Source organism: Meleagris gallopavo, chromosome 3 (assembly GCF_905368555.1).
Source record: "Meleagris gallopavo chromosome 3, MGAL_WU_HG_1.1, whole genome shotgun sequence".
Lineage (NCBI taxonomy): Eukaryota > Metazoa > Chordata > Aves > Galliformes > Phasianidae > Meleagris > Meleagris gallopavo.
In genome coordinates, this window is record NC_139406.1 from 51,820,597 (window position 1) to 51,833,581 (window position 12,985).

The 12,985-nt window shown below is 35.5% G+C and overlaps 1 protein-coding gene across 5 annotated transcripts in view; it reads right to left on the reverse strand.

Moving 5' to 3' along the window:
- Positions 1-12,985, reverse strand: part of TRAPPC8 (trafficking protein particle complex subunit 8) — a 49,129-nt gene that overhangs the window by 15,633 nt on the left and 20,511 nt on the right. For all 5 annotated transcript variants that reach the window (XM_085220966.1, XM_085220965.1, XM_085220964.1 and 2 more), the window contains 11 exons: positions 12,426-12,531; positions 10,782-10,913; positions 9,422-9,646; positions 7,632-7,740; positions 6,719-6,913; positions 6,429-6,559; positions 5,366-5,440; positions 4,610-4,736; positions 3,460-3,617; positions 2,518-2,960; positions 228-375 (listed from right to left, as the gene is read on the reverse strand). In XM_085220966.1, coding sequence (XP_085077092.1) covers positions 228-375; positions 2,518-2,960; positions 3,460-3,617; positions 4,610-4,736; positions 5,366-5,440; positions 6,429-6,559; positions 6,719-6,913; positions 7,632-7,740; positions 9,422-9,646; positions 10,782-10,913; positions 12,426-12,531 — 1,849 coding nt within the window. The remainder of the gene's footprint in view (positions 1-227; positions 376-2,517; positions 2,961-3,459; positions 3,618-4,609; positions 4,737-5,365; positions 5,441-6,428; positions 6,560-6,718; positions 6,914-7,631; positions 7,741-9,421; positions 9,647-10,781; positions 10,914-12,425; positions 12,532-12,985) is intronic.

Below are 12,985 nucleotides of genomic sequence, written 5' to 3' on the forward strand. Positions count from 1 at the left end.
TCACATTTAGGGGTAGAAACAGTTACAGCAGATTCCCAGTTTTGACACACAGCTTTACTGTTGGAAAGAAAGCACTAACATTAATTGGAACGATTAAGTATGAAAGGTTTACTTAATATCAAAGTCAAAGTTACAGTACAAAAAAGCTTTAAGTATTGGCTCTACTGGAGACATTTACACATGTGCTGAACTGAAGAACAGTACCACTATTAAAAGTAAGAACTTACAGTATTGATATTTTCTACATCCACAAACACCAACATGTTATCCCCTCTGCCTTCTTCATCTTCAAGTGCATTACTTCTGCAGACAGTAGCTCGAATATGCAGAGACCGGCTAGTACAAATAACTGCAGTGTGCCTTAGTACTCTATGACTATGAAATGGGAAAGAGAGGAGAAAGACATTCTGAAGAACCAGGACTGCTGTCCAGAGCACTTCATCAAGTCCAGCTTTTACATTTCTCATCAACATTAAGGTCATTAGACTATTTATTTCCCTCAATCATCAAGACGACATTTTTCTATTACACACTTTTGACAGAAAACTAAGCAATCATACTGCATTAGACAGGCACCTATCAAATACACAGATTGTTACCCAGTTCAGAATTACTAGAGAAATGGTGGTTTCATGATATCACGTTGAAAAACACCTTGTTAATATTTCAGGTAAGACACAGGGAAGTGATTAGGCCATTTAATGTCACCACAAAATACATTTTTCCCAGCAAACAAACCATAGAAGACCCTCTGGTAGTTAGTCACATCTCCTGCAGAAACATTCACTAAAGATCTCAGAATACTATCGCATTGAACAAATTCTGACAAAATTAAGAGTTTCCAAAGTTTACTTTGAGAACCAGTTCAATTCTGCTTCTTTTCAGAGGCATTCAACCCTGAGGCCAGCAAGACCTTCACAAAAGTTACCTTCCTGCATTACTGAAGATACATAAACTTCATGGACCCCATAAAAACACACAAGCTTTTTCACTACAGTAGCATTCATATGGAAATAGAGGTGTGTATACATTTGACATGTGCTGTCTGCTAATTACATGAGTGTAATACTTCTGTCTCAAGAGAATAAAAAAAGGTATCGTTGGTTTCCTAAACTGTATTTCAATAAAGTATCACATAGGATCCATAGGATAAGCTTAAGTTTTACAGACAATCCTCAGTGATATACAGGTGTCAGCGTAACTTACAAGTGGCACAAATTAAACTACCCTTCAGAAATTTAAGAATCATGGTCAGTCTACAGAGCATTAGACAATTTCACATATTTAACTCTCCCTGGAAAATTCAACACAGTAGGGAATAAATACAGTCTCTAAGTAACCGTATTCCATATCTCCAACACACCACTTCCTGAATTTTATGAAATCAAAGGAGAAATAAGCTCCATTCTTTGGAAAAAAAGCCACAACAAACAAGAAAATTTATAAGCTAACCTATAGGAATAGAGAATAAAGCCAAATGAAAATTTGTCTGTTTTTTCTGAAATGCCAGTTTTAAGTCTGAAGGAATGGTGAAGGAACAACTAGTAATTTGATTCCAGGAATATGTTGATCTACTCTTGACCATCTTCAGCTTACATTGCTTTGGTTTACATGATAAAGCAGTGTCCCAGCACGAGTTCAGCTTCCTTGTCAGAAATAACCAGGAAAACAATCTCCAGCCACAAGCTGACATTAAGTACACTGGACTACAGCTCACCTAACACACCATCATCCTGAAACCGTATACTACCACAGATCCCCAATCCTGACCCAACAGATGTATTCCTTCTAGTCTGTGCTGCTGCCTAATGCAGGCTGAGGCACATTTCTCCCAACAAACAAATCGAAACACACAGCTCCGTAGTAGAATTACCCTCAGAGAATTAAATAATTACACTTAAGTCTGCAACCAGTTTTCCTACAAAGCTGAAAACTAAAAGCTTGTTAAAACTTAATTTTCAGCTCTAACCTTGAACTGTAACAACTGTAAGGTAGTCTTGTAGAAACAGTATAGAAGAGTTGAAGAAAGGAGTAAGAGAGTCTTCATTTCCTAATTTAACTGTTTGATAAAACTATGCTATGGCTTTCTAAATGCTGATGTCTTCACTTTCTGGAATAAATAATTATTTACTCCAGAATCTCTGAAGAACTAGTTTCTCAGAAAAGTTCTCCTGAGTCTTTATAGCCTGGAACAAGGGCAGAACTTGAGACTAAGTAATAAGTAAAGTTCAATTCAATGAAAATACTGTTAGCTTGTGGTATCAAACTCAACTGCTCACTGTCTCAAGAATATAAAAAAAACAAAAAAGAAAAACAATATTCCATAAAACAGTGTGTAAATCAAACTTCATGTACAACTTCATACAGAAATCAAATAACACTGTAGAAATATTATCTTAAAATTACAGACAAGCCACTTGAACATCTTTACTGCAACTCATTAAGTTTAAAGTTCATGTTAATGTGCTTATTATTAACATCCCAGCAAGTAGGTCAGGAAAAAAGTAGATAACTTACCACATTTTTGAGTGTCTTTTAATACTTTCATAGTAAAATAAAAAGTTTATTTCATGAACTCCTTCTTCATCTGGTCCCCGTAACCACATTGGCAGCTGCACTGATGCCCCAGGAAGAAGAATCGAGTCAGGAAGTGGGACATGTATTACCTCAGGCTGACCTCCCGTGCCAACCCCAAAGTCTACAGAAGAAGCTGAAGATAGCAGTGCGGTACGCACAGAGGTAGGATCTGTCACAACAGTCTTGTAAGCACTACAGTTTTCAGAAGCAGAAGGACTTAGTGGCGTTAGAACAGCAGTATTTGCACCAAAAGTAAAAAATTCTGGATGCTTGGACACAACTTTCAGCGCTGTAAGAGGACACTTGCTCACATTCACAAACTCTACATATGCTTTTCTGATTTCTCCACAGAGAAGTCCTGTAGGAAAGTTTATAAAGAACACCTGTATTGGAAAGAACAGGAGGAAAAGATTCTGAACATCGAACCAAATTACCAAAACAAATTATCAACTACAACAGGCATAAAAAAAAACAACAACCAAAACACTTAAACTATAAGTGCTGTCATTAACTAGGTAGATCACTTTAATGACTCCAGGAAAAAAAAAAATAAAATCACTGTTTTAATCAACAGACTTGAAGTATTCTGGACATATGGCAAACAAACCAAAAAACCTTTCCTGCCTCTTGCCTACGTCCCATAGTAATTTGGCTACAAATACTGCAAACCAAACATTCTAAGAGGACTGTGACAATTTCAAAACTTAATTGGAAGGCCGTAAGTTTCTCTTGGAAAACAAGACAGAGACTTGGTGCTAACAGGTCATCAATTAGCAGGAAAAATTTAAACATTAACAAGGTTTATGAATTTGTTGTTTGAAACACTGTAGCTCTACATTCAGCAATTTGCTCAATACTATGAATAGAAAAATAACTGCATACCTCCAACAAAGGCATTTCTTCTGTAATAATGGGATCTAAACGCCGATCAGGTCCATACTTAATAGATGTTTTTTCTTCTTTTGTGTTATTAAGTCGAGGCCCTTGGATTTCTAAGTCTTGTCGTCCTCGTACAGATAACCCATTGGAGACAAATTTCCCTGAAAGAATTTTGAAAAGCTTTTTTTTTTTTTTTAATACCTCAAGTAATTTTTTTTAGAAAAAGTGATCAGAACTTCCCTTTTTTTTTTTTTGTTACTGTGGACTGATTAAACAGCATCACTTACAGAACTACTGCGACAGAACACACTGCTACTGCAAGTTAAGATAGCCAGATACATGTTGTTGTAAACTAACTCTGCCCTCTATAAATGCTTACAGTTCTGTCAGCAAAGAGAATAGGAACATCAAATTGAGTGGGAAAATTACTGAGTGAATGTGATTAATTTATTTAATTTTCTAATTTCTAAGCTAGAAGAAAAATAGCATTAACCATTTCAAAAGCAGGCCAGCACTCTTCAAATGATTTTTATTCCAGAGAATCAGCCAGAAGATTTTCACTTCAGAGATAGCTGATCAAGCTTCATCATTTCTTTTAGACATTTTCAAGTATGTTAATTCAAGTATTTTAATCCTCATTTTATCCAAGAACTAAGTTTTCTTTAGTGTGTCAGACTTAAACTTAAGGTCTTAACAAAGCAGATTTAGCAGCATGCAATTAAAGCGTTTATACATTAATATAAAGGAAAGGAAATAAAAACAAAAGAACTACTATCAGATAAACTTAAATGTGGTTATTTATACCAAGAACTTCAGTGAAACATTGAGACAAAAGTTGGGGAAAAAAAATAAATGGCAAAGGAGTCAAAACTTGTTACAGATACCCTAGGTGGAATGTTTTCATTTTTTCATAATTTCCATAGATTTAAAAGTAGCAGAAGAATGCATCTGGCAGAAGTTATTTCCTTTCTCACAGGATTCCTACAGGTGTCAATTCATTAGTTTCCTGTTCCAGTTATTTCCCATTTCTGTCTCTTTATCTGAACACAGACTTTGCAACATAACAGTCAAATATTAAACAGGATTTAGTTCTACTCCATGGAATCCACATTTCCCCTTTCCAGAGACACACTCGAGGGAACAATGTACTTACCTGACTGTAATCCAATAGAAGGATCTATCCCATCTAATGTCACAGTACCCTGAACAGTGCCAAGATTATAAACGACTCCCAGAATATGTAGCTCCCCTGTTTGATGGGGAAAGAGCTTTAGTCTCGCCTGTGGAGATATGTTAAATTTTTGTTGTTGTTGCTACTAAAAAAGTATTATTACATTTAAATGTCCAATTATTTAAGCGAATCATGGCTACTTTTGATACTTTATTGTTGCATTAGATGCAACCACAGACAATAACTAAGACATTTACTGGGAAGCGTCTGTCACATTAGGAAAGAATCCTAAGTTGTAACAAAAATTAACTTGAACAGAGGCAGAATATCAGAATTGCTTTGGTTGGAAGGGACCTCGAGGTCACCTTGTCTAACAGCTCTGCTTAAGCAGGATCCCCTAGATCTGCTTGCCCAGTTAGGTTGTGAACATCTCTGAGGGAGACTCCACAACCTCCATGGGTAGCTTGTGCCACTGTTCTCTAGCCTGCACAGTAAAGGTTATTTTCTAATGTTCAGACAGAACACTCCGCATTTCAGCTCATGCCCACTGCCTTTCGTCCTATTACATTTTCTTTTTGGATATTAATACACATGGATAAGATTTAAAAGATCCAGTTCTTCACACATCAGTAACATTTCCTAAATTTTACCAGGAGTTCAGATCGCAAGTCTGAACTCTACCCTATCTCAAAGTTTTAAAAACAGTCTTTTCGGTACTGAATGAAGTACACTACTTACCATTTTTGTCTCCTCACTATTAATTAGAAATTCTGCTATTGCTTCTGTTCCTATCATATCATCATCACATGTTCCCTGAAAAGAAAGAGCTTTTCAGATATTACTCCTGAGCAGAAAAAGTGTCATTAAATATTATTTCTTGCAGTATTCCTAGAACATTCGAGGAAAAAGAAAGCATGTATTTCAGATAGCAGACTGCCTTCCTGAATTGAAGCAGCAGCTGAGAACTCAGCAAACTTTTACTTAAGAGAGAAATTTAAGAATTCCTGGTGAAAACGGTTCAAATTTATATTTTCGCTGATACAAAAGTATTTGTAGCATCACTGCAGTAGTAGTACAGACCAGATAGAAGGGCAGACGTATGGTAATCATTGAGACTTATTCATATGAAACCTGAAGTGTCTAACCTGCAGCACATCTACAGATCACTACATTTGTTTAAGAACCCACATTATTAACAATTTTACTGTAATGCGTTCTAATATATGCAGTATTAAGATCTTCAAAATATGGTATTTACAAGAGTCCTTAAAAGAGCTTTGGCAATATTAGTTTAAGTGTCAAATTAAACAGTAATTAGCAGAGCACCCACAATATTAAAAATATTAATTTTAAATTCTAGTAGAGGTATCTAGCTGTTCCTGTGTTGCACCAGCACCATCTCTCAGAACACAGTCTTCGCTACGTTCAACGTAGCGAGCGTAAGAAAGAGGCTTAGATAAAACATTTCTTAACTCTGCCAGTCATTTTTGTTGGTCAAGGTGCCTATTGGTCAAGGTGACTTGATAGGTATGCCACACATAGAACAAGATGTTTAAGTATTTTGCTTTACATTAGGCTTTATAATACTCATTACAGAAAAACTTAAATCGGAATGCTTTGTGCCCTGTGGATATGGGAAAATTTAAGTGATTCATAAGAATTCATATTAATTAACTTCCCTCCCCCTCTTTTAAATCTACACTGAAGTCAAGTGCTTTTACACTATGAGAATTTGAAAACTTAAATTCCATAAATGTAGTTGTCAGGTTTAGGTTGAAAAAGCCAAAACTCTTTCCCTTACTGGATCTTTTGCTGCTCCCTCATTTTTAGCACTGAAGTCTCTCGGCTGAAATTTCCACAGCAGTGAAAGGTCAGTCAACAACAGCGGAACCTTCAGTGGGTTTCGGAAGGAGACTTCTACAGTTATAGGTTCTATTAAAGGAATGCAAGGAAATAATGAGAACAAGCTACCCCCATTACAATCTGAAAGTTCAACAAACTCAAAAGGCCAACTGCATAAGAACTTTCAGTACAGCAGTACTGTACTGTACAAATATAATCCAGGGATAAATGAATAAATTCCAGCTTTACCTTCTACCACAGCAAGTGGAAACCTGGAGTTATCCGAGTAACGGTTTAAACAAAACTGCGTTGGTTGAAAATTTGAAGGTATTACTCCTTTGTTGATCACAGACACAACCTGCTCCTCAAGCTCCTTCCACTGTTGTGATGATTCTGAGTCATACTCCTGATCCAGACTTACATGCGTCGCTGCTTGCTTTTCACCTAGGAAGAATAAGGCAAGCAGTGGCACTCAACAGTTGCCAAAAGGACTGCACTAAAAATTTGGTAGGTATTGTTAAGAAATATTTATTTTCTCAATCGTCACCACTTTCCACATTATTCAACTGGTCACTGGATTGACAGTGATATTTTGAAATGCACATATGGAAGACAATACTGATGATCATTACAGTATATTTTCATTTGCAAAGTGTGGAATCCCATGATTTTAGCATGCTATGTGGCATACTCGCTTATGGTTTATTTTCACCTTCCGCGAGCATTCAGTTCCACAGTCTACATAAGAATTTCCACTCAAGATGCTTTACATTCAGGAATCACAGTGTTCCAAAGACTTAAACCTAGACAAAGTTAACTTGAAAGCTCATTTCTAGTACTGGCACTAGCACTTACTATTTGCTCAACATTATAAATCCCTTTAATGAAGTTCATTATAAGCTTGCATTGAAGTCTACAGGCTGTGAAAAATAATGGCATCCAGCACACTTGTGTATGTCGATTTCATATCCATACAGGAAGTCTGAAGTCATTTAGAGAGTAATTACTAAGCTGAAGCTTTTCTTTTTGGAATCCTACTTGTTATCTCGCTACAATAGTTTTTACGTAACAAGAGATTATTTATTTATTTATTTTTAAGAACTTGCATACTGTTTTACTTCTATAGATAAGGGATTTAAAGCTGTTAACAAAATTTTCTAACCTTCCGCTGGTCTTCGATCATGCCCAAAGAAAACACGTGTTGCTGAGCTGTTAATATATGGCAAAGGAAGTTGTGGTAAAGGACCATCAGGTGATAGCTGGGTTACATTCTGGAATAAGGGAGGAAAACAGTGTCATGTCAATACATATATACCTGACGTACATGCTGCATGTTGGCAGCGTTTGAATGATAAGGAGATTGAGTTTTATGCAATTGATGTTTAGGCAAATTGAATCATTTCATATTAACTCCTTTGAGAGTTCATTCTGTCTTGACACTCTTTAAATAATATTTTCTCTCAATAGTATCTTAAAGCTCAAGAAGTCCATACCAAAAAAAAAAAAAAAAAAAACATTTGAATCCAGCACACTAAGTGTTGTGGATTCATGGCTGTTGCAAGTTTAATTATGTGAAGCTTGTCTAACACCAGACTGGAAAAGCTGCGTTCACTATACCACCACCATTATATAGACTTTCAGCACAGCTGACTTGTGGGCTTTAAATACCAGTCTCAAAAAAGGTCTACCACAAGTTAGTAAACAGGACGTAAGTTCTATTTGTAAGGTTTAAAAGATAGAAAGTAGCTGCAAGGCTACAAGTTGTGTAGAGTTATCACTAATTAACTAATAAACATCCTGTGAGGCATATGGCAGAATCACCCATGAACTTCCACATTAATTCAATTATTTACTTAAGTTTAAGATAGATTAATTTTACTACAACAGGGATAGGGAGCACTTCACAGTACCAGAGGAGGTTGGCTGGATTCAACTCAGTTTTTTTTGTTTGTTTGTTTTAAAACAGCAATATTCATGCTAATCTCTTGCTGCTGAATTGCTAAAGAGCTGCCATAAAAGCATGTTTGTGGACAAATAATCATGTCTGTAACAAAAACCTGCACTGTGGATAGGTGTTTGTTATTATTAACAGTTGCAATAATCTTGTACCCTGCCAGGTAAAAATTCAAGGTATCAAAAAAAAAACAAAAAACAATGCACTAAAAAGGTGGCATCCTCCTGCTGAGACTACACTTCTTTGAGAGGAAAAAGAAAGACTGCTACTCATGAATTTTTTTAGGAGAAAAATGAATTTATGTTTACCTGTAAAAAAAAAAAAATAAGAATTGCTTTTTCTATCTACTCAGAAAGTAGATCAGAATTTATTTGCCTTAAGCAAGTAATCAAAATGCAGCAGCTTTAAGAACAACCACTTTTCCCAATTTTCAGTACCAATCAGAATTATGCTAAGTAATAAATAATTGAAAGATAGCTTATAATTCAGAAAACCTTCTACTGTTGTGAAGCTTAAAACTACACGTGAGATAAACAGGCACCACAAGATCTATCAAGAATCAAAACCAAATATTTTATCAGTGGCATCAGCAAGTAACACATTTACCTAGTCTTTAACAAAGATATACTATCAAAAAACCCTAAGTCTTCTATAAAGAAATCAAAATAAAACAGATTCCTTTCCTCTAGGGGGAAGATCTGTCACAAATTGCAATTCAGCCATGAACCTCAAAATGAAACATTAACTGAATAAAAACACATTATAGGAGTCACACTAGTACTCCAATGGAAATGAACTTAATGCACACTCAGATACAGCAAGTTTGGTTTTTTTGAAAGATAAAGGAAAAAAATGAACATATCAACTGGAGAAAAAACATGACCCAGTCACAAAGCAGGTATGACAGAAAATCATTTGATAACATAATACAGAACTGCTGTGAACAGAATTGCCGACCTCTCCAGGCACTGAAAAAAAAAAAAAAAAAAGATATTTACCTTATAAACATAGAGATACTCTCTTAAAAAAGCTCCTTGCTGAGCTGGAGGTTGTTTACTATCATTGATCAAAATATGCCTGAAGGCAGACACAGCGTTATCAAGCTGGTGAAGTGTAAATGACTGACGACCAATAGTGAAGTTAATATGATCTTCTGCAAGAGACCAGCCTTTTCCTTTGTAAACCTGCATTGCTTGGCAGTAGCAACGTAAGGCATGCTTTTTCTGGAAAAAAAAAAATAAATAAAAGAAAAAGGAAAAAAAAAGTAAGATTATTAAGCAAACATTGTAATTGTAGTGTCAGGAGGACTGAACAGCAAGTCAGAAGTATTTACCAACCACACTAAGCTAAGCATAGTATTTGCAGAACTGCACCTCACAGTGTCTGGTCAGTGTTAACATAAGCACAGAAGTACTGTTGGCTCCTACAGTACAGTGCCTGCCTTGCACAAAGTTCATGTTTTTAAAGAGTAGTAACAGGCAGTAAGTTAAAACAAATAAGAGAAGACTACTTATTAAAAGTGTTCTGTGTTGCTTTAGACTGCTAGAGTTTGCAGAGCTCTATTGCCAAGCTTCAAGACCTAGCTATACTTAATACATTTCATTCACTAACTGAACTTTCATTTCCATTCAACTGCTGTCTTCCAAAAAAAAAAACCACATAAGACAAAATCCAGAGCAAGTTAAGCAACAGCCCTGCAGTACATACAAAACAAGATTACAGCTTCAGAACTGAACTCTAGTGACTAACCTCAAAAGAAACCAAACAAGTTGTCTGTAGAGTCCATTACACAACTGAGACAAATATAAAGCATATAAGACATGTTCAAATTCAGTTTATCACAAAGTTAATGTTGCCTACACTGTAAGATGAGTGAAAGTAAAACTCATTTGCATTGGTTTAATTGTTAATTGAGTTTAAGCAGTCATAACTAAATGCCATTTTGTTGTGTATTCATACACATTGACCTCTCCACTGCATATAGCTAAGACACCAGGAAAACAGGCTAAATTTTGTTATTATTCTAATAGCTGTTAGCAAAACCCTAACTTCTGCAACTCAATCATTTCATGACTAGAGATAATACTTCATACAGCACGATATGAGATTTTTTTATTTGGGTATAAAATTGAAACCCAGAAATCAAAAACATCACTAAATTTCAAGTTAGTGATCTTCAGCATCATTTTAAATACAGATGTAAAAGATTAATGCAGAAATCATTTTTAAATTATTACTGAGCTCAATACTTCTAACTAACAAAAACACTAGAAGCTAAGTATCTTTTCCCATAATAACATTCTATTCAGATGAAGTACAAAAAACCTGATATTTTCCATCTGGAAAGATAATACTCACCTGTCCTGCTTTACTAAACCTATGGCCAGCCAGTATCATATGAAATGCAAACTTTCTGACCATGGGACTTTTCATGTTTATAAAGCAATGTGCTGCCTGCTCTAACAGAAGCGCACTACGAAGATCTGAATCCTATTTAAAAGAGAAAAGAGAATTAACCTCAAAGTCAAATATAAATGTAAATATATCTGTAGTCTGTTTTAATGCTAACAGGAAAAAAAAAGCTTTAACTGCTATAAAATTGAGAAGCATTTTACATTGTATGTATGCATATAAAAGAAATTAAGACTAAAAGTATTTTTCACTTTGTTACAGGTACAATCATTGTCATAACCAGATGTGCTACTATTTCCCCAAAGGAGATTTATCAACCTGCTTCTTTATGAGTGGCGAGACAAAGCTTTCCTCCTCTTCAGTTACTCACGCCACAAATCTGAAGCATTCTACCTTTTCCCTCCCTCTGCAGATACTAGAAACAAACAGTAAGCTTTAATAGGATTAAGGAAAAACATTTAAGTGTAACTTAGTGAATTTAGATGACAAGAACAAGAATTCCTTCTTATAGAGAAACACACTTCTTACCATTACCACCTTCTCCTCTCATGCCAAAACAAAGCTATATTACTCTAACCAATCCAAACAGGATCTACTTAGCACTACTGAACTCTACTACTGTTAACAACGTCCAAGTACATGTCTAGACTACAAATACACTTAGAGACAACTTTACAGTATCCTACAAAGATTTCCCTTGCTTCTGCCAAACAGCAACGCAAGCATACCACATTAAATTTAAAGTAGCAAAATGGCTGCATACAACTTGCAGCATTTAAATTCCTTACATAAACATATATGCTCACATAGAATTTTTAGTACCAAGCTTAAGTTGAAAGGGCCAAAATACAGCTACAAAGACATTTGAGAGAATATCTTACAGAACTAAGCAAATTTATTCCAAGCTTAATAAATTCTGGGGAAAGCCTCAGAAGTACCACATTTGGTGCAGCTGGCTACAAAGCCAGAATTAACTGCCAGTTAAGACTTTCCTCCAAACTACACAGAAGATGCTTGAAAAAAAATGCAAACAAATGTAATACCAGTAGTAACATAACAAGACCCTTTGTGGACAATTCAGAGCTATTTCCACGCTTACATTAAACCAATCAAATACTACAGAAGCATTGAGGCTAACTTTCACCTACACAGTAAAATTCTAAAGATTCACAGTAACTAAGCTGCAGTTTTAGCTTTGTTACTTAAACAATTGAGAATGTGTGATTACATGTGGGACAGTATTCATTCGAGGTCTAGTAAGCTACACTAATATTTTTAACAAATGAGTTCTTAAATTGAATTTAATACATACAAAATATAAGCAGACATCAAATGCACATTCAGCAGGTGTTTAAAGAGTTCAAGCAAATCACAGCATGAGAGGAACAAAAATAAAAGTACTAGTTCCTTCACCAGGAAGGTGAATAAATAGTTTTCTTCACTTCAAACTTTATACCTGGTCATTTGCTATCTTGGATAGCAAGTATCCTAGAACAAGAATTAAAATGTCACCAAGAAGCATTTGGGTAGAAGGAAGACAAGAGTGGGGAAAAAAAGTGGGGAAAAAGGTGGAAAAAGCTACTGTTTTACCTCACTGGTTAAACGAATCAGAAGAGCAGCTGCTTCTGAATACTTGCTCTGACTTTTTAAGATTTCAGCACTAAGTAGTACACAGCGTTCAGCCAGAACCATGTTCCTGAAACAAAAAACAACAATGTTAATAAATACTTCTCAAAAAGAAACTACGAAAAACTTTGCCCCTGCAAAACACATATTGACACTTGTACCATTAAGTTCGTCACCCTACTATAAGAAGGGTATTTATTTCTTTTTACTATTCAAAGCCAGGAAGTGTTTTTGGATGCATTATGTTTACAGAACACCAAGTAAAATAACCCAGACAACTAAACGATCTGACAAACAAGAAATCAGACCATGAGAAACAAGTTTAATAAGCACTCTATTAAGAACACTGCACATCTCCTTCCTAGATAAGCTAACATATCTTCCTCTAAGAGGTAATTGACCTCTGATTTTTTATTTATTTATTTTAAGGGCTGGAGCACTCCTCTATGAAGACAGGCTGAGGGAGCTGGGCTTGTTCAGCCTAGAGAAGGCCGTGGGATGACCTCACTGCAGTTTTTCAGTAC